The sequence below is a fragment of the Triturus cristatus genome, chromosome 3_2 (assembly GCF_964204655.1).
Source record: "Triturus cristatus chromosome 3_2, aTriCri1.1, whole genome shotgun sequence".
In the NCBI taxonomy this organism is placed as follows: domain Eukaryota; kingdom Metazoa; phylum Chordata; class Amphibia; order Caudata; family Salamandridae; genus Triturus; species Triturus cristatus.
Window position 1 is genome coordinate 651,874,932 of NC_140584.1, and position 25,288 is coordinate 651,900,219.

The window sequence follows — 25,288 nt, forward strand, 5'->3', positions numbered from 1 at the left end:
ACCTATCTGGATCACCTACCAACCCATCTCACTCTGGCCTCTACTGTCCTCGCCACAAAGGCCCAGGTGGGGCACCTAGACCTGCAACTGGCAGCCAGACCTGCAGGCCCAACTGCATACACAATCCAAGGCCCAACTCCAGACGAATTCGCAAAAACCCTCCTAGCTTATTATCTTGTTCCCTCTATGGGAAAGTATAAAAAAGATGGACGACTTACAAAGAAACACTTATTATGAGACTTCGGGCAAGAAATAATGATAATTTTACTTTATTGACTGAGAAAAGATTTCTTTGTAGGAATGCCTTCAACATTTCATTGTACATGTGATTGAAAGAATCAGAAATGCATTATTTTTAGCTAAAAAATTCAACTTCAAAGATTCCAGGAAATGAATACAGTATCTGCCATTCACTCCAAAATGTGTAATCTCTAGCAATGCCAAGAGTGACTTCTGGTAAGACTAGGCATATCAGCATTGTTTACACTGACAGTGGATTAACTTTCCAGCAGTTCAATTCTGGCTTAGCAGCAGTAGGTAGGGTGTAATGGAATGACCTCCTGCATCAACCACATCATAAAATGACCTGACTGAAGTCTTTTATTTCACCGGTCTAGGGAACGCTTCTGAGCGGCTTCAGCACATACGTTTCGTAGTAAGTTAATGACGGATCTGGGGTCCTCGCTCTTCATGATGGCATTACCAGACACAATCATGTTAGCTCCCGCCTGAAACAAAAGAGTATATTGGAATCAGTCAAATGCACAGAACAACAGTGGCAATCTCTTGACTGTCAAGGAGGCACCAAGTGACAAAAATGAGAAACAAAATGGTTGAAAACAGTAAGTAAAATGTTATTTATCCTGTAAGCAGCTCTTCACAGCATGTTGTTCTGTAGATTCAAATGCTTCACATATTCTTGCCATTTACCATTGGGCTCAGACATTGGCAAGTTGTTTTTCTTCAAAGAAGTATTTCGAATCACGGAATGGTCTGTGACTCCTCCCTTAGTGGGCAATGCACATGGGCACAGACTCCATGTTAAACACAGCTGATAAGTGTATGTATCGAGTGTTGAGTGAATACAGCGCAGTGTACTATGCGTACTGTGGGTGTGGAAAAGGTGACAAGAAAAACGAGAACTGCAGCAGACACAGGCTCAGTGGAGGAGGGTGTGTGCATGTGAATCAACAGTACTAAGCACTACAAATAGATACTTACAGGATATGTAACTTTTCCCGTTCTGAACATGTGTGGCTGTAGATATACATGATCTCCATAGACTATAAATTAGCATCCTCTATAAGCAGTGGAAGCTCGTGGATGATGCAGATGATTAGAACGAAGTTCTTAGTACTGTCTGGCTTACCATATCCTGTTGACGAGCTAGGATAAACCCATCGTAACAGTGGTTGGTAAATGTGTGTGAGGTTGGCCGTGAGACCTATTTGCATATGTTAGCTAGCAGATATTGCCCAAAAATGCCATAGTTGCGCCTTTTTTCCAAAGTGAGTGTACCTTGTGTGGGGAGAGGTACAGTTCTTTCTGATTTGGGATAGCAGTTCTGGATGCACTTGATTATCCACCTGTAGAAAAGTACCCCTTTTGGAAAGGTAACCCCCCACATTTTGCCTGACTGATGCATCTTTGAGTGTGCACTGGGTTCCCGCTTACCAGGTTCCCAATGCCTGTGTTCTTTCCCAAAACTGTACCTTTGTTTCCGCAACTGGCACACCTCTGGCTCACATACAAGTCCCTTGTAAAAGATACCAGTGGTACCAAGGGCCCTGTGACCAGAGAGTGTCTCTAAGGGCTGCAGTGTGTATTGTGCCACCCTAAGAGACCCCTCACCAAACAAAATCATAAGCCCACTGTAGCCTGCATGTTTTGGTGCAGATAAAAGTAAAGAGTTGACCTGGCACACATCCCTGCATGCCAGGCCTACAGCAGGCCTTACAGCCCTAAGGCAGGGTGCACTATACCTCTGTGAGGGCATAAGTGCATGAGCAGATATGCCCCATTAGTGTCCAAGTCCATTCTTAGACATTATAAGTGCACAGTGAAGCCATATTGAATACAAGGTCTAGGAGCTTGTCACTATGAGCTCCACACAGCTCCATTATGGCTTTACGGAATTCAAAGATGTCTGGTACCAAACATCTCACATTAATCAGCCCACACTGATGCCAGTGTTGGATTAATTAATAAATGCACTCAGAGGGCACCCCAGAAGTGCCCCCTGAAAATCTACCAACCCACTAGTGTGTGCCTGACTGGCTCACACCAGCCTGCCACCTCTAGACATGTTTCTGACCTCCTAAGGTGTGCCTTTGCTCTTGTGAGTCAGAAACAAAGCCTGCTCTGGGTGGAGGTGCTCCACGCGTACCCCCAAGCAGGAACAGCATTGAAAGGTAGTAAGCCTCAAAAGCTTCATGTCCTTTGTCATGCTGGCCAGGGCATCTCCAGCTAGTGGAGATGCCTGCTCCCGTGACAAGGCCCCACTTTTGGCAGCAATGGCAGAGAGAAAATTAGTAAGCAGGAGAGGTGTGTACCCTCTCAGCCAGGGCCAACCCCAAGGTGCCCAGAGCTGAAGTGACCCCCTCCTTTTAAAATCCTTCATATTGTTTTAGAGGATTTAGCCAATTGGGTTAGTGGTGTGCCCCCTCCCTAGAAGGAGTGGACATACCAAGGGTGAAGGCATCCTGTCAGTAGCCCATTAGCTACTACCTTCTAACCCCTTTAACACCCCTAAATTGAGTATTTATAGGCACCCCTGAACCTTAATCCTCAGATTACCTACGACTTACAAAGAAGAGCGGTGCAGCAGCGAAGACTGAAGATACCAACTGACTTGGCCCCAGCCCTCGCGGCCTGTCTGCAGCCCTCAAAGGCCCTGCTAAAGAACAGCGACTTGTCCGCAACCCAGGGACCTCCAGAACCCTGAGAGGACTGCCTGGCTTCTAAAAAGACTCAATCGCCCATGGACAGCAGACCTGCATAGCAGGAAAACAACTTGACGACAAAGTGCTCTTCCTGTGGAACCGCGAAACCGACCCAAATGGCCCACCGGTTCAGAAAAGGTTCCCCAGAGAGTCCCTGGTGGGTTGACCCTTACCAGACTCCACGTCGATGCAGGCAGCCTCTGCACAACAACACCCCCCCCCCCCCCCGCCAACCGTGACATGCACAAGTAAGCGGACTTCCGACGTCAAATTACACTCCTCCCCCAGAGCCCCTGGGCCTTGAGGAGATCTACAGACTGTGTCCCGAAGCTCCAGTACATCCCAACTTACCTGTGCATTTGTATGTTTCTTTAGTCCAGCCTCCTGGCCTGAGCATGCAGCCTTTTTCTGACTTCAAGTTCTCCATTTGTTTGCACTGGGAGCCCAAAGCTGTGTTGACACTCAGCGTCCGGCTGCCCCTGTGCCGCTGAGGGTGTAAGTTTGGTGCTGCCTTGTGGCCCCCCTGTACTTACCTTAACTCCAGGAGACTGGGTTACCAAACCGTTCTACTTACAAGTAAGTAGTACCACTTCGATTAGCCCCTTTTTTCACTTTTTCCATTGAATAACATTGGCACCAGATCTCGAGTTTGACCTCTGCAACGGGATGTTCCAGTGCCACTGGTGGTGCAGTGAGGTTACTTACCTGAACCTTGCCTGGTACTGATTCTTCATCCAAAAGCTCAATATAGTAAATTGTTTATTTACCTGCATATTGCTGATTGTGTTTCCTCCCATAGGATAACATTGTACTGATCGAAAAATGCACAGTGTCCACTTGTTACACTGAAAAACAGTGATATTGCAAAACGTATTTTACTGCAACAAAGTTTCTTTAGTTATATACAAATAAATGTACTAAAAGTAATATGTTTACAAACCACTGGTCTCAAATGTTGTCATTGCCTGTGTAATCATTTCTTGCCTGTGTGTGTACAACAAATGCTTAGCACTGCCCTCTGATAAGCCTAAATGCTTGCCCACACTACCACAAAAGAAAGCATTAGTATTATCTACTTTAGCCTCTGTAAAGCCTCTGGGGATCCACTGGAGTCTGTGCACACTATACCTTACTTTGGTATAGCATATGCAGAGCCAGTTTCCTACACCACCTAGCTATGTCAACGTTTTGGATGGGAAGGCCTTGCCTGGGTTTGGCAACGGCAACAACAGGCTTGTCAGATTTGCGATGGGCTTAGTCTAGGCTGTCCGGTTTTAGGTTTAAATCTATAACAACTGATAAAAACCCCACCGAAAGGGAAATAGCCCTCACCAGTGTAAACATATAAACACTAAAAAAACACCTGCAAAATCACAAAATAAATGCCATTCAAAGAAAGGAAAAGAAGAGTGAAAGAGTAATTTTTTCTTCCTGAAGGGGCCAATACAATATACATTTGTTATACAAGCTAGCAGCAAGAAAGACTGGGCTAACATTATTCTGCTTAAGTTTTGTTGTTTAGGGATGTCACTAAAACATTGTTTCTTCTTCCTTTTGCTTTTTTCAGTTTTGTGGTCTTTGGTCTAAAGAAGCATGTTTTAGGTCTTGTTCAATTATTTTACAAACTGTAGAGAATCAGGGAATATCAAAATCATATTTGATATTTTGGCTGATTTTGAGTCTTTCACGGATAGGTAAAATGGCTGGTTCCATAAGAATCTTTCCCAATACGTGCCATCACATTTACCAACAGAAAATGGGTAAAAACCCTTGATACATCAGCCCCCAGTTTATAGTGAGTCAGTATTGCTAGTAGATGAACTGCCAACACCTCAGGCTTTAAACATTCAATACAAGGTATAGTGACAAGTATAGGTGAAAATTGTGCTATCACCAAACATATGAGATAGTGGTTGTTAAAAATGGGGGTCTCTAGTTGGCAGAGGTAGGTACCTTTGACTAAATAGGGACCCTTGCTTCTAGTCAGGGTAAGGGGGATACACACTTTAGATAACCCCTGCTCACCCCCTTGGTAGTGTTGCAGGGATTCTGCTCATGCACAGAACTATGCGCAGGAAACCAGGACCTCAGTGAATTGTGGTGTACCAAAAACTCACCTCAGTACCCAGAACCCCTATCCGACCAGCATCAGTGTCTCGTTCGCTCTTCATACCATATAGAAGCTACCAATGATTAGAACACCCAGAACATGCGACTTTAGAGTACTCTCAGGAATGGTGGGTATCAAATATCTGCTCGTTCTTATTCTCATATCAGTCCACAACAAGAGTATTCAGAGACACAGTAAAGTTTAAAATGTTTATTTTATAAACTACGTGTCCGAAGATGCAGTACTTTGGCTAACATAAGCAGACAAATGATTAAAATTAAAACCATCAGCATTGTTACAATACCATAGAAAAGGAAGGGAGAAATCATATTACAAATGACAGTGGAATACAACGACCCTCCCTACGCTAGTAAGCTAGTATTATACTAATAGAAGGTCTCTAGATTTGAATGGGGAACCCCATACCGTAAAGATCAGCTTAGGTGAATCACATCACAGGAACAGCTTTGCTCTGCGCCTGGAAAAGTTCTTCTCCAGAATGTGTGTCTAGTGCATGCAAACTGCAATATTAAAGGCGCTCGACTTTCAGATATTTGCAGCTGTGTGCGTTTATGGCTAGAGCGTGGGCCGATCAACCTGAACTCAAAAACATACATTGTTTGGTGGCTCAGACTGTTTCTGCACACAATGTTCAGACCAAGGTCGCAGTGCACGTCTAGGGATGTGAACAACAGACAGTTCTCATGTGAAGAAAAGGCAAGCAAGCAGCTTTCAAATAATAACATCTATCTGCAGTGTCGTGTGTAAAAGCAGCAAAAGTGTCAAGATGGCGTTTCTAACATCTAAGACGCCTATGCTAACATAGCAATGAATGTCATCTAAAACTCAGCCTCCGGCACAGTAGCTTGGCACAAGCAGACAGGCTAATCCCAAAGGCAATGTGTAAAGTATTTGTCATAACACTCACAGTAACAGTGAAAACACCACAAATGGACACCACACCAGTTTAGAAAAATAAAATATCTTTATCTAAACTTAAGACCAAAACGACAAAAATCCAACATACAGAAACTCAGTAGAATGTCTTTAAAAAGGTTGTTGCAAAAAAAAAAAAAACTTGTAGATGATAAATGTGACACTTAGTCTCAAAGTACCTGGGAAGCGTAACACAAAAAAATAAAAAAGGGTCGCAGGGAAGGCGATGCGTCGATTCTTCCTGCGCTCCGGTTCTGATGCGTCAAGATGGCGCCGCGACGATCCGGTGCAATGCGACAAGCTGGCGTCTTTGATGAGATGCGACAACGTGGAGGCGATGCATGCATGCCAGACAGTAGTGCGACAAAATTGGTGGTTTCCTGAGCCACGAAAAGCCCTGTGACACGCTTTTCCGGTGATGAGGCGGCAATCACAGCGACACGCTTCCTCAGCGATGTGACAGCCCTGCGATACGCTTCTCTGGTGCTGTGGTGGCGAACAGCGGCGGCACGCTTCCTCAGCAATGCGACAGCGCTGCTGAGGCGGCGACACGCTTCTCGCGCTTCCAACAGCAAAAAGGCCTCACACAGAGTTACAGGCCCTCCTGGTAGATTAGAACTCCCAGCAAGGAAGTTCAGGGAAGCTGGGGGTAAAGTCCTTTTGGTCCTGGGACTTCAGAAGCAGGAGGCCAGCTCTTCTCAGGCCCTTGGAGACCTTCCTTCAGATGGACACAGCACACAGCAAAGTCCTTCTTCAAGCAGGGGACACAGCACACAGCAAAGTCCGTTGGTCCTCTCCTCAGTAGAAACAGCAAACTGCAGGCCAACCCCAGACACACAGCAAGGGCAGTACTTCTCCTCAGTCTCTTCAGCTGATCTTCTTTGGCAGGGATTCCTCTTGATCATGAAGTAGTCTAAAGTTCAGGGGTTTCAGCTCTCATATTTATACACCAAATGTTTTTGTTCACTATGGGCCTCATGTAGGTAGCCAAATACCGGTCGGTAACGGCCGATTTTCGGTAAATATGCCGTTACCGACCGGTATTCAGACAAGTGAGATGTAGGAGTCCAAAAACCACTTTTCGGTAAATATGAGGCGGTAAATACCGATTCATATTTACCTAATTCTAAAATACCGATTCATATTTACCGAATACATTATTAACGAATCGGTAAATATGAAGTGGTAAATATGAAGTGGTAAAAATTGAAAATGACATGTAGGAGCAGTCGGTAATTAAGAAATCCAGGAAAATCGGTAAATAAGAGTCGGTAATTAACACGGATGGAAAGCAGGTGGTAACCATCAACAATGCATATAAGCAATCCCAAAATGCAACAGCGTGGACAACATGGCCGCCATGTACGTCATTGCAAGGCGCCTACGTCTACAGGCAGCAGGACTGAGGGTGTGGCGACGGGAGGAACAAATCTACAGACAGCGCATCACACTATTCCAGCTGACTGATGCAGAGATACATGAGAGGTACAGGCTACACCCCGAAACCATCATGGACTTAATCAGGGACCTTCACCCACTCCTGGACCAGCCAATAAGAAGGGCGCACGCCATACCCCCACATGTGCAGGTGCTCTGCAGCCTACATCTGTTGGCATCCGGCAGTTATCAGGTGGTGATAGCTGCGGTGGGTGGGGTATCCCAGAGTTGCCTGTCACGTTTCTTCAGGAAGTTCCTGGATGCCATGATGCAGAGAATGCACCACTACATCAGCTTCCCAAACACACAGGCTGCACTGCAGAAAACAAAAACAGACTTTTATCACATGGCACAGTTCCCCCATGTCATCGGCTGTATTGATGGTACACACATCCCAATCTGTCCTCCAGCTGACACAGAGCACATCTACAGGAACAGGAAGTCCACCCACTCCATCAATGTGCAGGTGATCTGTGATGCAGGGAACATCATCACAGATATTGTTGCAAAGTTTCCTGGGAGCACCCACGACTCTTACATCTTCCAGAATAGTGGGATCTACACACGACTGAGAGCCGGAGAATTCGGAGAGGGTTACCTGCTGGGTAAGTAACAGTGACGCCCCTTGAAACCTGCAAATCAGAGTGTATAGAGGCATGTAACTGATGGTTCCCTTTTACTCATCCAGGCGACAGTGCATATGCATGCCGTTCATTCATCCTCACTCCCTACCTACACCCAGCAACCCAGAGTGAGAGACGATACAACGTGGCCCACAAATCTACACGCAATGTGGTGGAGCGCACGTTTGGACTGCTGAAGAGCAGGTTCCGCTGCCTCCACAAGAGCGGAGGCGCACGCCAGTACAAACCCATCACCTGCTGCAAGATAATTGCCACTTGTGCAATGCTGCACAACCTTGCCACGAAAAAAGGTACAGATGTGGAACTAACATATTTTGAGGACAACGAGGATGAGTCAGGCCAGCCAGAGGGCAGCGCAGCTAGAGTGCCAACTGCAATCGATGGGAGAGAGAGACGGGCAGAGATCACATGCAACTATTTCTGAGTAAGTGAGGGGACACAGCGAGTCGTGAGAAGTCATGACGTAGTTTAATGTGGCACCACGCCATGAACACATGAACAGGCCAATCTGGCAATATGCCATCTATACAATGAGTATGTCCAGGGTTACGTCACCCAATGGCAAGTGGATAAGCAGGGCCACATCAATGTTTGCGCATACGCGCTGCAGTGGTGGATTGCACGGCCTGTGCATCCTCACTAGAGCCAACCCCAAGCCGCCTGCTGCTCCTGCGTGCTTCGGGGACGGGGGGTGTGATGCTGCTGCTGGTGTCGATGCTCTCCGCAGCATCCCCTGCAGCAGTTGTCGACGCCTGACTTGTCAATAGCACCCCTAGTGCACTTGTCACCTGCACCATCCCCCGTGACAGGTCGCTGCAGCACTGTGTTAGGCCCTCCTGCATCGTCACAGAGCGCCGGCAAAGTAGGGAAGTCGCAGTTGCCAGACGGTTGAGTGCCCTGCTGGTAGTGTCCCTTCTCTGGCGTTCCCGGCGCCGTGCTTCGATGTCAGCATCTAATTTGCTGCACAACTGCTGGATTGACTGGGACATGTCCCGAATGCCCGCAGCCATGCCGCCAATGTTTGTGTCCATGTTGACTAAGCTTGTCCTCATCACCCGCATGTGCCTCTGGACTGACATTACTGCCTTTGATTGCAGGCGCTGTTGCTTCAACATTTGGCCCTCGAGCCCCAAGAAGACACCATGGCCGTCAGTGGGTGCTGGTGGACTCTGGACACGCGACCTGCGGCGCCCTCTTGCTCCCGTCTGTGCTGCCTGTGATGTTTGGGGCACAGTGGGATGGCTCCCTTCCTGGGGCCCGGTGCGGTCTTCTGGGCCCATGCTGTCGTCTGACGAGGTGTCTAAGGCTCGTAGCCTGGCTGCTGGACGCCTCCTCATTCTCACACCTGCAAGCGGAGATGTGGCCGGTGAATCGAACATGAGTGGCGATGCTGGCTCTGGTGGTGGTGATGCTGGCTCTCGGTGAGGTGATGCTGGCTCTGTGTGCGGCGAGGCTGGCTGCGTAGGTGGTGCGGCTGCAAGTGGGCCTGCTCCCTGGTCTGCACTCGTGCTGGCTAGAGGTGATTTTTGTGGCCGGTGTGCCGTCTCCCCTGCAGCATGCCCTGTACTGCATGATGTCACATCTGTGGACAGAAAAACAACATTGGCTCAGTGTCCCCGAAGGGCTGCATTGCAAGCGTCACAATAAATCATTTCACTTTCCAATCTGTCCTCTGTCTCCTTGTGCCTCGAGTGCGTGACATGCCTTGTTGCCCTGTGACATTTACGTCATGGTTAGTGTTGCCCTGACTACATCTCCCGGAATGCATTGCCTGTCTGCACTGACACGTGTGGACTGCAGTGTGATTCTCGTGTCACAATGGGGGATGTGGGATAGGGGTAGGGGCGGCTACATTGCTGTGCTTTCGTCTTACCTTGGTGTGTTGCGGCTCTGGCAGAGCTGTCGGCGTCCCCAAGACCCACGACGCTCTCTTGCTCGAGTGTGGCCGCCACCAGCTCCTCCAGTTCGGTGAGGGCAGGTGCCCTGTTGGTTCCACCTCCGGTCTGGCTGGCCTCCTTCTGGATGTCGCCCATCTTCCTCTTGGTCACAACCCTCAGGTCATACCAGCGCTTTTTGAGGACCTCAATTTCCCTGTGGGTCACTCCCACAGCATTGACCTGCGCCTGGATGGCCAGCCATATGTTGCGCTTTTCGGCCTCAGGCACTTGCAGGGATTGCCTCCCAAACAGCTTCTGGTGCTGCTTCACCACCTCCTCCACCAGCACCTGGAGCTCCTTGGGGCTGAATTTGAGCTTCCTCCTCCTTTCCCCTCCGTCTTTCTGTGTGCTCTGGCTGGACATGCTGTTAGTTTCCCGCTCGCACATGCAACTGCTCCCTGCCTCTCCTCTGCACTCCGAGCCTCTCCAGGGTCGGCTAATTATGTACACCTGCCTGGGTGTGGCCACTTCGGCTAATTGTGTACACCTGCCTGGGTGTGGGCAGTTCCTGGTTGGGTGGGCTGTCGTTGCACAGGATTAGCTGTTTCGTCAAGTCATGTGATGTTATTTACCGAATCCGTACGTACCGATTCGGTATTTTCCGATTCGGTAGATACCACCTCGGTATATTCCGAATCGGTAGATACCACCTCGGTATTTTCCGATTCGGTAATTATCACCTCGGTATTTACCGAATCGGTGAATTCCGATTCGTATTTACCGACTGTTACCGAATCGGTAACTGTTACCGAATTTTTACCTACATGTAACTTACCGATTCTAATTTACCGATTCGGTACGGCTCGGTATTTAAGAACCGGTAAAATTTATTTACCTACATGAGGCCCTATGTGTGAGGGGTCCTGGACCCAGTCCAAAGCAGTTCTGGGTGCACTCTGCCAGTGCACAACTTCTTCCTTAATCAGTGTGTGCCAGGGTCGTCAGACGCACCGCAGGAGGTGGAGCCAGCATTTTGGAAGGCAGGCACAGCACTATTCAGGCCCAGGTGCTACTCTTCCCACCGCTCCAAATGCAGATCGGCGTATTCAACCAAGTGCTGACTCACCCAGACTCCTGGAGCCACCCCAGCCCCGGTCACTCTCAAACCACACAGTCAATCTACAAACAGGCTGAGGCACACAGAAAGGTTGAACAAGAAAATAGCCACTTTCTAAAAGTGATATTTTCAAACACAGGATTTAAAAAACATCTTTACTAAAAGATGTGTTATTAAATTCTGAGTTCAAGGATACCAGACTCCAATTTTCTATCTCACTCCTATGGAAAGATATGCAGGTAAACATGATACACAGCATTCCCCTTTCTGTCGTATGGGCAAGATAGCCTTTCAACAGTGAAAAACGAAATTGGCAGTATTTCACTATCAGGAAATATTACACACACTAGTACATGTCATACCTTTCACATACACTGTACCCTGCCCAGGGGGGTACATTAGGCCTACCATAGGGGTTTCCTAGGTGTAAGAAAACGGAAGGGTAAGGCCTGGAAAATGGGTACACTAGCTAGGTCGACATGGCAGTTAAACTGCACACAGGCACTGCGGTGGCAGGCCGGAGACCTCTTTTCAGGGCTACTTATGTGGGTGGCACAATCAATGTTGCAAGCTGTTAGAAATGGGGGTCTCTGGTTGGCAGTGGATGGCCACTGTCCAAGCAGGGACCCTTCTCTCTAAGTCAGAGTGAAGGGCTGCACCCCTTTGACAACCCCTGCTCCACCCTGTGGTAACGTAGCACGAGCAGTATGGCTAATCTCAGAGGCAGTGTGTTAAGCATCTATGGCCATTCAAAGTAATACAGTGAGGAACACTACAAAGGGACACAACACAGGTAGTTATCAAAAATAGTTATCTTTATATAGGCTTATCACAAGACCAAATAACAAGGAAACCACAATACTGTACAAAAATAATACTCTTGATGCTGCAAAAATAGTTCAAATGGGGAAGGCAAAGTTCAGTGCAGGGCAGTGGTCTCTGTGACCCTTTTACTCACAGTTCCTGGATGTTGGTGTCAATTATCCACAAAATGCCGCTACGGCGTGATAGCGATGTTTTTCCTCACGCTCTTGGTCGCGGCGGCTCGCAATCTGACCTTAGCAATGGTTTCGAGGCCCGCAAACGTGCGGGGCGATGATCAGGTTAGCGAGCACTCAGCGGCAGCAGCGCAATGGATTTCTGAGCGCTCTTCGGCTGCGGTGGCTCGCAAACGGGCGACAGCGATGATGGAGGCCCGCAAACATGCTGGCGATGATCAGGTCAGCAAGCACTCAGCGGCAGCAGGGCAATGGATTTCCGAGCGCTCTTCGGCCGCGGCAGCTCGCTAACGGGTGTTAGCGACAAGATGGCGATGTGTAAGCGTGAGGTGCGATGATTTGATCAGCGAGCACTCAGCGGCAGCCGTGCGACGGATTTCTTGACACTCCTCGGCTGCGGCGGCTCGCTAACAGGCTTTAGCGACAAAATGAAGTCTACTGGGCCTGAGACTTCAGTCAGGAGGCTAGTTCTCTCTAGCCCTTGGGTGATTGCAGGTTCAAGATTAAAAAGTTCTCTTACAGCTCCTTTTCCCTCTTCTTTCCAGTCCAATGACAACTACTGCAGGCCAATCCAGGGAACAGCACACAACACAAGGACAGTCCTCTCCTGCAGTTTCCTTCACTTCCACGGACAGAGGTTTGTCTTGAGATCCAGGGGCCATCAGACGCACAGTGGGAGGTGGAGCCAGCCTTCACCTTGCCAGGCACAGCCCTATTCAGGTCCAGGAGCTACCCCTCCCCATACTCCAATGCAGCTCTCTCTATTCAACCCAGGTCTGACTCAGCCTGCCCTGTCCCTCCAAAACCAGACAGCCAATACACATAACAGCAGAGCACACTGGAAGGCTTAGGCAAGAAAATACCTGCTTTCTAAAAGTGGTATTTTCAAACACAGAATATAAAAATAAACTTCACTAAAAGATGTATTTTAATATTCTGAGCTCAGGCATACTAAATTCGTTTTTCTACCATGTTCTATGGGTCAGTTAGGACTATAGAATGTAATAGCCAAACCTCCCATTCTGGCCTATGGAGAACAGGTAGCCTTACAGTAGTGAAAAATGAAATTGGGTGTAATTTGCTTCCAGGACATGCTACACACATCAGAGCATGTCCTACCTTACACATACAATGCCCCCTACCATAGGGGTGGCTTACAAGATGCCAAGGGAAGGTTCAGGGGCTGGGAAGCGGGTGCACTTCACAGCCAAGATGGCAGTTCTAGACTGCACACAGACACTGCAGTGGCAGGTCTGAGACACACTTTACAAGCTGCTTCTGTGGGTGGCACAAACCAGCGCTGCAGGCCCACCAGCAGCATTTGGTTTACCAGCCCTGGGCACACACAGGCCACATTACTAGGGACTAACAGGTAGACCAAATAAGCCAATCAGGGATACGTCAAATCATATATCATCTTTACACAGGGAGCATCCGCGCTGCAGCACTGAATGACAGTGGCGCAGAGCCCAAAGCATCTATCACCAGAAAAAACAGAGGAGGCACAGCAAAAAAATGGAAGGGAGACTCACGCCAATGGTGCCAGGTCCAACACAAGCCCACTAGTAGCATTTGCATTACCAGCTCTTGCCGCTTAGTGTACTTTACTAGTAAAACAAATATGCCAATCATGGATAACCAATCACAATAACAATTTACACAGGGAGCACTTGCACTTTGGCACTGATCAGCAGTGGCAAAGTGCCCAAAGCATCTAAACCAGCAAAAACAAAATCCAGCACAGTGTCAAAATTACAGGAGGTAGAGGCAAAAAGTCTGGGGTAACAACGCCAAGGATGCCCGGTCTAACAGTGGTGAAAACATGACACCAGACCTATGGAAAACATGGAACGCAGTGTCACATGGAATGCTGCTGCTATAAGGTTCTTTCCAATTTCAACAAAGATCGGAGTGATTTTGGGGCATATGTATCAAGCCCTTTTCCCGTTCACAAACGGGCTGATTCTCAGAATCGGCCTGTTTGCGAACGGGACAAGGCCTTTTGGGATGTACCATCCCAAAAGGGCATCGCAAATTAGAGAATCGCAAAACTTGTGATTCTCTTTTTTGCGATTTGCCCTTAAGGAATCGCAAATTACCACCAACTTCAAACTGGTGGTAATTTGCGATTTCTTTGAAAAATTCACTTTTTTGCATTTTTCAAAGTGCCATGTGGCGCACATACATGCCCTTAGGGCATCTATGTGCGCCTCATGTGCCCACATACATATTTCAGGGGTGCAACAGGGTGTCCTTTTGACACCCTGGCACCCTTGAAATTGCATTCTCATTTTGCGATTCTGTAATTGCGAATCGCAAATCTTCCCATTCATTCCTATGGGCCTCCTAGTCCATAGGAATGAATGGGAAGGTATTCCTTAATTGCGATTCGCAATTTGCTAATCGCAATTAAAGAATGCCAAGGAATCGCAAAATATTAGCACATTTTTTTTTATTACATCCCGTTTTGCGATTCTCTAATAGCGATTCTCTAAAAATTGCTATTTGAGATGCGCAATAACAGTATTTGATGCATATGCCCCTTTGTTTGTATTTGCAGTGATTCAGCTACATATATGAAAAAGTTGTGCGATGACCTGACAAAATAGATACCGGAGTTGAAGTGCTTCCCTGTAAGAGATCCTTGCCACTTGTTAGATTGTATGCTGAAAGCATCTTTACAATCTTCAGAGTTAATGAAGAATTCTATTAACTTTTTAGTCCATTCTGGTGCACTGTTTTGTTATGCACGTGTACTAAAACGCAAATATTTCTCATTTTGTGCTTTGTGTGGCATCAAAGAAAAAGTAATCCCAACTGTGAAACTTAGCTGATGGTTCTCAGTCCAAGGGTCTGTGAATGCAATATTATCCATGTGGCAACCGATAACAGAATTTTTGCTGAGTGATGATGTCAAAGTCAAGAAATGTGAGGATCTTTGGTCTCATATTGATAGTGATGTGAAAAAAAGTACACTGTACTGCATTCTTAGATTTTTACAGGAAAATATAACTGCTGTAGTGGACACAATAAAAAAACTAGAGTCTGAAAACACCCTTGTCTGTCAAGTGTTCAGCAGAATTGGTATATATGCGAAACATCTCCTTGAGAGTGGGCTAGGCAACACCTTTCGTGACTTTGGAACTGCATGCAAAACAATGTTGTAGAGCAATTCAGGAACTTTTATTTTACCATGTATGAGAAATGGCTTGCAATGATGCATAGAAATGTCCCTTCACCAACCATGGCATTCGAAGTCAATGAAACCTCACTGTGGTACTCTTACAAGTTATAGATCCCTTCCATAAAGGGGAATTTTTTCCGTAGTTTCAAAAGTGCTGCTTCATTTTTGACTGCTTAAATAACTGAGGGCCCAGTTCAATGCAAATGTTGCAGAACCTGCCAAGAGAATCGCAATCTTCAAGTGCACCAGTATTGGCATGGAAAGCTAGGTCAGTGGCCAGAGTTAGCAAATTGTGTACTGGCTGTTTTGGCATTGCCCGTCTCAAGTGCCAATGTTGAGAGGGGCTTTTCACAGAAAAAGGTTTACATGTGAAGGAAAGAGCGAGCGAACATGAAAAAAAGACTCACGGAAGAAGTATTGTATGGTGTACTGCAATAAGTTTGATTTGCAAAAATGTATTTGGACCTCATATACACTGTACGTACATTGTCTATATACCATCCTGAATCAGTGCAGAAAGCAAGCAATAATAAAAGCAAAACTTTCCATAAACACCGAGATAAACTGTTTGTTTTTTTATGGCAGGAAAATGTGTAACCACTGTTTTTTCAAGGTATTGAAATCACTTAAAACACTGAAAAAACCCCACTAGACTTTACCAAAAATAGAAACTGAAAACACGAAAGCCTAGCTTAGTCCCATCAATATAGTACTTGAGAACCCATTCAATCTCTAGAGTATGAAAGGCTCTCTTCAGCACAGAGTATGGCTGCACAAAATAGTCTGGGGAGTCTAAAGTCCAACTAAGGTGGAAAGGGCATAACTTGGGGAGGAACAAAGGATTAGTTCTGAGCATAACCCTGTTGCTGTGAACCTGAATGAAAGGCTCTTGCAGGGCATGTGTCTGCAGCTCACAGCTGTGCCTGAGGGAAGTTATAGCTATGATCATTTTGAGCGCCCTCCATGAACGCATTGGTGACAGGGTCTCTAAATAAGAATGGTCTCTGATTTGCTCATTGGCCACAATAACTGCCAGATGTTGGCGAGTCTCGACTTTTGTAGGTGTAAGTGCTAACAAATGATGCCCTTACAGTAGGGTTTAGCCGGTCCAGGTGCTTGTAGTAGCAGACAAACCTTTTCCACTTTGCAGAATAACATGCACAGATAGTAGGTCTGCGGGCTTCGCACTGGATAGTCATGCACACCTGAGGGAGACTCCGATAGCTAAACTCCAAGACTTCAAGAGTCAAATGACTAGGTTTAGCTGTCTGGGGTGTGGGTGCCTGATTCAGCCTTTGTTCTGTGAGAGAAGGTCTGGCCTATTAAGGAGCTTCTCGTGGAAACTGATGGACATCTCGAGGAGCATTGAGTACCAAGTACAGAAGCAGTAGGAGGGGAGGAAAAGCATAGGCAAATACACCACAAACAGTTCATCCATATAATATTACCCATGGACAGTGGACACCTGGAGGCAAATATTGAGAATTTTGCTTTGTCGTGTCTGGAGAACAGGTCTATCTGTGGGGCGCCCCAATGGTGGAAAGAAGTGAGTAGAACTTGTGGGTGGAGTTCCCTCTCATGGACTTGTTGATGCGTCCTGCTGAGCAGGTCGGCAAAGTCGTTGACTACCCCCCAAAGGTACTCAGCCAGTGGTGTATGGCGTAGCGGAAGGCCGAAAGCCAGAACTGCTGCGCTCATGCGGACAGCCAGCATAAATGTGTACCACCTTGCTTCTGGAGGTGATACAGGATGGTCATGTTGTCATTCTTGATGAGGACTACTTTGCCTTGAATGACCTCAACAAAGGTTTTGACATGTAGGAGTATGTACAGCAGCACAAGATAGTTGATATGTCGCTCCTGGTATTGAGGGGGCCTCACAGTCTGCATGGTTATATGTTCATATCATCTAGATGCGTCCCACACAGCCTGAGCGAGAGAGGAAGAAAACAAGTTACTTACCTGTAACTTTGGTTCCCCAGTATTGGTAACTTTCATAGATTCTCATGCTTTGTATCATTCCCCGTCGTCGGAATGGGAGCCTCGGTAAACAACAAATATATCATAACCATAGAAACAAAAGAGAAAATAGGCTTAGGCCTCATCTCATTTTGTAGTATATCACCCTCTTTGTGTAAAAGAGCCCAAACTTTTGCCAGGACCAATCAGCACAGCCTCACCCTTTGGAACCTTCCTGAGAGAGCTCAGAACCTCAGATTTTCGTAGCCGTTGTGCAAACAGCCACTACCTCAGTAAACCGGCAGAGCTTTCCCAGGGGAGGTGGGTGGGCGCATGAGAATCTATGAAAGTTACCAATACTGGGGAACCAAAGTTACAGGTAAGTAACTTGTTTTCTTACCCCAGTATTGGAACTTTCATAGATTCTCATGCTTTGTATCAGAATAGCTAGCAGTAAATCACAAAAGCACATTTTGGTAGACACTTGGACTTACATAACCATCTCAGTTTACAGTTACAACTAGTACATGGTAACCAAGAAAAAACAACATTACTGAACCAAATGTGCTTACCAGGATGGAGGGATTGTAGGGAAAGCTCACCTCTCAATGAAAAAGATTCGAGGACTGCTTGACCAACAGCAGCGTCATCTCGTCCCACCGACTCCAGGCAGTAGTGTTTCGTGAAGGTGTGTACACTGCTCCACGTTGCTGCCCTGCAAATGTCCTGGATAGCAACTCCAGCAAAAAGAGCCACCGAAGATGCCATCGCTCGTGTAGAATGAGCACGGGCCCTTCTGTCCAAAGGTTTGCCCGCAGCCTGATGACAGAATTGAATTGCACTGGAGATCCAGTGGGAAATGCCACTCTTAGCGAGAGGCAACCCCTTCCGTGCTGCACTGTAGGCAATAAATAGCTGTGTAGACTTCCTGAAAGATCGTGTGCGTTCGAGATAGAATTTCACACATCTCTGGACATCCAAAGAATGCAATGTTCGTTCCGCCTGGGTCGAAGGACGTGGAAAAAAGGAATTCAAAATCAAGGGTTCATTCAGATGAAAATCCGAAGGCACCTTCGGGATGAATTTTGGGTTGGTTCTCAAAATTAGCACATCCTTTTTGAACTGCAGAAAAGGCTCCACTATGGACAGAGCCTGGAGTTCACTAACCCTCCTAGCCGAAGTCAATGCTAAGAGGAGGGCTAGTTTCCAAGATAGGAACTTCAAGTCCGCCCTGTGGATCGGCTCAAAAGGAGCTTTCATGAGCTGAGCCAGTACTAAGTTGAGCTGTTGGATCGGTGGAGGTGCTCGGACCGGAGGATACATCCGAAACAACCCTTTGAGGAACTGTTTTACAATCCTTGCGGACCATAGAGATGGCCCCGATGTCTTCCGTCGAAAACGGGATATGGCAGCCAGATGTACCTTGACAGAAGAGTGCGCCAAACCTGATTTAGCCAGTAACAGGATGTAAGGCAAAACCTGATGTGGCAGGGATTTATAAGGATGGAGTTTATTCCTCTGGCACCGCAGACAAAATCTCTTCCATTTTGCCCTGTATGTCTTATTAGTGCTTGGCGCCCGCGCCTGAGACAAAACATCCCTGCACTCCCTGGAGAGATTCAGATGACTGAATTCTCTGTATTCAGGAGCCACGCTGTCAAGTGTAGTGACTTCGGATCCGGATGGAGCACCTGTCCCTGATCCCGCGACAACAGAGATGGAATCAGCAGCAAGCGAATTGGGCGATCCTGGGAGAGAAGCAGGAGTTCCGTGAACCAGAACTGCCGGGCCCACGCTGGAGCAATGAGAATCATCTTGCACGGTTCCGCCCTGACCTTCCTGAGAACTCGAGGAATGAGAGGAATGGGAGGAAAAGCGTAGCAAAATGCGCCGACCCAAGCAATCGAAAGGGCATTCCCCAGCGACCCTCGATGGGGAACCTTGCTTGCGTAAAACCGACATTTGGCGTTCTCCGGGGACGCAAAGAGGTCTATGGTCGGAGTACCCCATCTCTCGAACACTCCCTCCAGCGTGGCTTGGTCTAATTCCCACTCGTGAGTCACTTCCGTCTGACGACTCAGAGCATCCGCCGTGATGTTGAGGCAACCTGCTAGGTGCTCGGCTTGTAGGGTGATGTTGTGAGAAATCGCAAAATCCTAGATCGTCTGAGCTTCCTTGGACAGAGTCCGCGATCTTGTTCCCCCTTGTTTGTTGATATAGTGCAAGGCCGTCGTGTTGTCTGTCCGGACCAGCACTGCACGATTCTGAAGTCTGGGAAGGAACGCCAGCAAGGCCAAGCGAATAGCCATCAGCTCCAATAGGTTGATGTGGTGTAGGCTCTGCGCTGGACTCCAGTGACCGCTGATTTGAAGCTCCTGGAGTACCGCTCCCCAGCTTTCTAAGGAGGCATCTGTGGTCACCACCATAGGAGAAGGAGGAGTCCGGAATGTTAATCCTACTGCGATGTTCTCCTTTACCAGCCACCACTCGCAGGCCTTGCGCATACCTGGTGTTATCCACACCGTGTCGTTGAACGACCCTTCTGCCTGGCGCCATTGTTTGTCTAACTCCTCCTGCAGAGGACGCATATGAAGCCTGCAATGCGGTATTAATGGTATGCAGGATGATATCGATCTGAGTAAGGACTTGTACCGGCGAACCAACACATTTTTCCTCTGCAGCACTTGACGAGCGGAGGTGATCAGCTTGCGTTGACGCTCCTCCGACGGACGAGCGGTGCATAGTGTCGTGTCCAGAATAGCTCCAAGGAACCTTTGGGACCTGGAGGGTATCAGCACCGACTTGGATCTGTTGAGCTGAAGACCCAAGTGGGCGAACAATTGAATGCAAGTTGACACGGCTTGAGAAGTTGTCTTGAGCGATGGAGCCTTGACGAGCCAGTCGTCCAAGTATGGGAACACTTCTAAGGATTGCTTTCTGAGAAAAGCAGCGACTGGTGCCGGCATCTTCGTGAATATCCGAGGTGCAGACCGAAGGCCAAACGGAAGCACCTTGAACTGGAAATGGCTCTTTCCTACTGTGAAGCGTAGATATTGCCTGTGAGCTGGGTGGATTGGAACGTGGAAGTACGCATCCTCTAAATACAGGGACGCCAAAAAATCGCCCGGATTCAGTAGACGGAGAATATCCTGGAGAGTGACCATCCAGAAGGAGAGCTTGATGAGATAGGTGTTGAGCTCCCTTAGGTCTAGTATAGGACGCCACGTATCTTCCGTCTTCCGAACCAGGAAGAACCTGGAATAGAAACCCTTGCCCCTCATAAGCCCACATAAGCATAACGCAATTAGACAACCAGAGACCAATCTCCCTCCTTCCCTACTGTGCGAAGGTAGTAGAAAAATTGGTTAACCGACAGCTGGTGAGCTTTGTGGAGGAAAACAAGCTCCTCCACACGTCTCAGTCGGGATTCAGAGCCAAACACTCGACAGAGACCGCCCTCCTCCTATCGACAGAACTGCTGCGGGGTAAGGCGGATGAGGGTCACACGGCCGCACTGGTCCTACTGGACTTAAGTGCGGCGTTTGACACCGTATCACACCCCGTATTACTGGACCGCCTGAATGAAAAGGGAATAACCGGACCTGCACATGAGTGGTTGGTTTCCTTCCTTAAGAACAGGAGATTTCAAGTGCATTGTCCACCATGTAAATCCAGTGTAAGATGTCTCAGGCAAGGGGTTCCACAGGGCTCGATTTTGAGCCCCACATTATTTAACCTGTACATGGAACCCCTTGCCAAATTGGTGGAGTCATATGGTGTTGCAATAGTCTCCTATGCAGACGATACACAACTGGTGATCAATCTGTCCCGTGATCCAGTTGTGGATGCTGAGAATTTCTCGGCCTGCTTGGTGGCACTTGACGGCTGGATGAAACAGAACTATCTCCGCCTTAATGGTAATAAGACGGAAGTTCTTATCGTAGGTCCCTGTCCTTCCATCTGGACTTCTGCCTGGTGGCCCATTGAACTGGGCCCTGTCCCGGCCCCGGTAGACACAGTTAAAAACCTTGGCTTTCTTCTGGACTCTAATCTAGCCTTTACCAATCATGTTGGTAAGGTTGCCGGAAAATGCTATGGCCTCTTGAAGGTCCCGAGGAAAATCCTGGACCTATTGCCCCCCAGCTCCAGAAAAACTATGGTACATGCCTTGGTCACCTCCCATTTAGACTATGGGAACTCCCTCCTATGTGGACTCAGCAAAAAAGGCCTAACACAGCTACAACGCGTCCAGAACGCAGCTGCCAGACTGGTCCTTAACCTCCCTAGGAGAGCCTCTGGGAAACATGCATTACGTTCCCTGCACTGGCTCCCAATAAAGGAACGAATCAAATTTAAAACTATGTGCATCACCCACCGTATAGCTCACAAAAAAGCACCTCCATATCTCCAGGACTTGCTTCCAGTCTATCGCCCCTCACGCCCTCTGAGGTCGATGGGCAGCATGCTATTAGTGGTGCCACGGATACACAGAGCAAGGATGGGACGACGTTCCTTTAGACACCATGCCAGCAAAGATTGGAAGGACCTACCCATCGAATTGAGGATGGAGCCGTCTGAAACCAGGTTCAGACAGAGGCTGAAAACCCATCTTTTCCCCAAGACAAATTCAGCATAGTATGTCCCTGGCCCTAGTGCTCACCCTCTGTGAGCTAAGCTGAAGAGATGTTGGTAGGATTGTCAGCGCGGGGACGCACTGTTCTCTGTGCAACCAAGCGCTTAACAAATGTCATTAACTAACTAACTAACCCTCTGCGAAAGAGGTACCGGTTCTATCGCCACCTTGATGAATAGTTGGTGGGCTTCGAGATGTAACAGTCGGAGATGTTTTGAGGGACGGGCGTCCGGAGCTCTCGTTGGAGGAAGATCTTGGAATTCCAACGTATGGCCACTCTGAACAATATTCAAAACCCACCGGTCCGATGTTATAAGGACCCAGCTGTCCAGACAATAGGAGATCCTGCCCCCAACCGGTGTCCTTGGTAGGGGAGGAACAGTAGTCAGAGGCAGGAGGCCGCTATTGCCTCTTGGCATTGTCTCGTCCCTGACGATTCTGACGTCCTCTCTGGGACTGACGAGAGAAAGACGCCGATTGACCTTGGCGTTGGTTGGAGTACTGATTCTTATATGACTGTCCTGTGTGGAATACTGACGTTGGTTTCCTCTATAAGTTGAGAATCCTCGTCCACGTGCTCCTCTGAATGGAACCTTGCAATAATTTAAGGATCCTAAGGACTTTGCTGTGTCCGTGTCCTTCTTTATGCTTTGCAGGGCCTCATCGACATGCTTCCCAAAAAGCATTTCTCCGTCAAAAGGAAGGTCCAGGATCTTATTTTGGACCTCCTGACGGAACCAGGTTGCTTTTAACCAGCCTTGACGGCGCAAAACCGCTGATCCTGCCAAAGCCCTGAAAGCAGTAGAGGCTATGTGCATAGCACAGTCAATGACTTCAGAAGAACATCTCTCTCCTTCCATGAGAACCTGCTTGGCCTCCTCCTGACTCGAATCTGGTAGTAGATCCATAAACGGCTCCAAGTCGCACCACATCTGGCGGTCGTACCTGCCTAGAATGGCTAATGAATTTGCCGCTCGAACCAACAAACTGGCCATGGTGGAAAATCTCTTCCCTACATTGTCCAGCCGCCTGCCATCCTTATCCGGAGGCGTAGTCAAAGGTGTTGACGGATTCTTGGACTTGCTTTGTGCGGCCTGAGATATCAGACAGTGAAGAATCTTACCGTTAACGAACACGGAGCTTAGACGGGAAACGGATCCGGCAAGATAATCGCAGCAGTAGCTTGTCCTGATGGCAACTTCAACAAATTTGAATTCATCAAGGATCTCCATTCCTTTTTTCGGAAAATAAGACTTAAAAAGTATTTTCAGAACAAGCCCCCCATTGACAATCTATCTGGACTTCGACCCCCCTCGGAATTCACTCCATCTCTGGATTCTCTGGGTCCAGAAGTCCATATTTTTGAGAAGGCAGTTTTGACTAAGATCCAACAGATCTTAAGATATGTTCCCAAACCATCCCCCAATCTCTTCAAAGAAGAGAATGAGGCCCTCCTTAAATTGAGGGACGACAAACAACTGACCATCAAACCTTGTGACAAGGGCGGTGGAATTGTCATTTTTTACACCTCCACCTACATTGATAAAATGAATAACCTTTTGTCAGTTACCCAACACTACAAACATATCACCACCAATCCTGAACCAGCTCTTAAACAACGCATTTTGACTATCGTACGTAGGGCTGTTGATGATGGGTATTTGTGTACTAAGGAAGCCGAGTTACTTACCCCCCTTTACACCCGGTTGCCTATCATTTATGGGGTGCCCAAGACCCACAAAAACGTGTCTGACCCCCCCCTAAGACCTATAGTCTCCACCATTGGGGCGGCTACCGAGCCCCTCTCCAAATATGTCGACCAGTTTTTAAAACCGTTGGTCGCCAACCTGGAATCCTATGTAAAGGACACAGGCCATTTCATCGCCAAAATTGAGAACTTGGACTACCACAGCGACAGGGAGATTCTGGTTACTATGGATGTCGAATCCTTATACACGAATATCCCGCAAGAAGGAGCTTTATCTGCCATTCAAGAAATTTTAAACTCAGAACCTGACATTACCAACACCCCCTTCATTCTTCAATGTCTGAAAATTATACTGGGTGAAAATTACTTTGAATTTAACAACGAATTCTATCAACAAACTCAGGGAGTCAGCATGGGGGCAGCATGTGCCTGGCATGTCTATACATGGGGATGTTTGAAAGAACCAACATCTACAACGAGATCGCCCCCTTTTTCGAAAATATCCATGCTTGGTCACGCTTCATAGACGATATTTTCTTCGTCTGGAAGGGTGACCAGACTTCCCTTGATGAATTTGTTCAATGGATTAACCTAGCTGATGAAAATCTGAAATTCACTGTTCACTCTAGCAGTAACAGGATTGAATTTCTTGATGTTTGGGTAGAGCATAAAGATAATCACCTACTTGTCTCCCTATACACCAAGCCCACCGCTAGGAATACGTTGCTCCAATTTGACAGCTACCATCCTCGCTGCCAAAGAGAGGGTATTCCATTCAGCCAATTTCTCCGACTTCGAAGAAATTGTACTGAGACCAAGGATTTCCTCTACCAGGCTGACATCCTGAAAATGAAACTTTTGAATAGGGGTTATCCCCCGAGATTGGTGAAGAACTCCTTTAAGAGAGCCAGGTATTATAACCGTGACACTATGTTCCAACAAAAAGAAGACAAGGTCACAGATCAACTGGTTTGCGTTACCCGGCATTCTAACATCAACCATAAAATCCGTCAGACCATTAATTCCCTCTGGTACCTCCTTAACATGGACGATAACATTCGAATATCCAAACCACTCTTTGCATTCAGAAGGAACAAAAATCTTAGGAACCACCTTGTTCGTGGTAAACTACCTGAACTCTCTTGTCCTCTTCGCCAAATATCCATCACTGGCCTACCCCCTATTACGGGTAACCATAGATGTGGATCCTGTCAAGCATGTCCCAACGCCTTGGTCAGACAAATTCTCAACATCAACAAACGAACCATCAAACTGACGGATATGACAAACTGTCGAACCGCTAATGTGGTTTATGCGATTCTCTGCCCTTGCGACCTTACCTATGTTGGAGAAACCGGCAGGGAATGCCGCCTGAGGATTGGTGAACACAAGTCTAATATTCGCCTGAAAAAATCAGGGGCTCCTCTAGTATCCCACTGGACTAGCTCGGGCCACTTAGAACTAGATCTTAAATGGGTCATTTTGGAAAAAATACGTACCCTAGCAGGCAAGGACCCCACCACTCTTAGAAAGAAGAGGAAGGTTTTTTGGATATATTATCTGGATTCTGTTGCCCAGGGCCTCAACGAGACCTGTCCTTGGGAAAATGCCATTACTTGAGCCAGCACTCCGGGATACTCTGTCTGCCCGGCTGCTTGTTTCTGTTTACCCTAAAAAAAAAATTTATCTCTTACCCTACTGTGATTTAGGTATACTTTTTGTTCTGTTTTGTTTGGACCACCTT

General features: G+C 47.5%; 1 protein-coding gene across 2 annotated transcripts in view; it reads right to left on the bottom strand.

Moving 5' to 3' along the window:
* Positions 1–253: 253 nt before the first annotated feature.
* The window catches only part of RPE (ribulose-5-phosphate-3-epimerase), a 185,420-nt gene continuing 160,385 nt past the window's right edge, over positions 254–25,288 (bottom strand). For both annotated transcript variants that reach the window (XM_085648597.1, XM_085648596.1), the window contains one exon: positions 254–728. In XM_085648597.1, the coding sequence (XP_085504723.1) occupies positions 606–728 (123 nt within the window). In that variant the 3' untranslated portion in view covers positions 254–605. The remainder of the gene's footprint in view (positions 729–25,288) is intronic.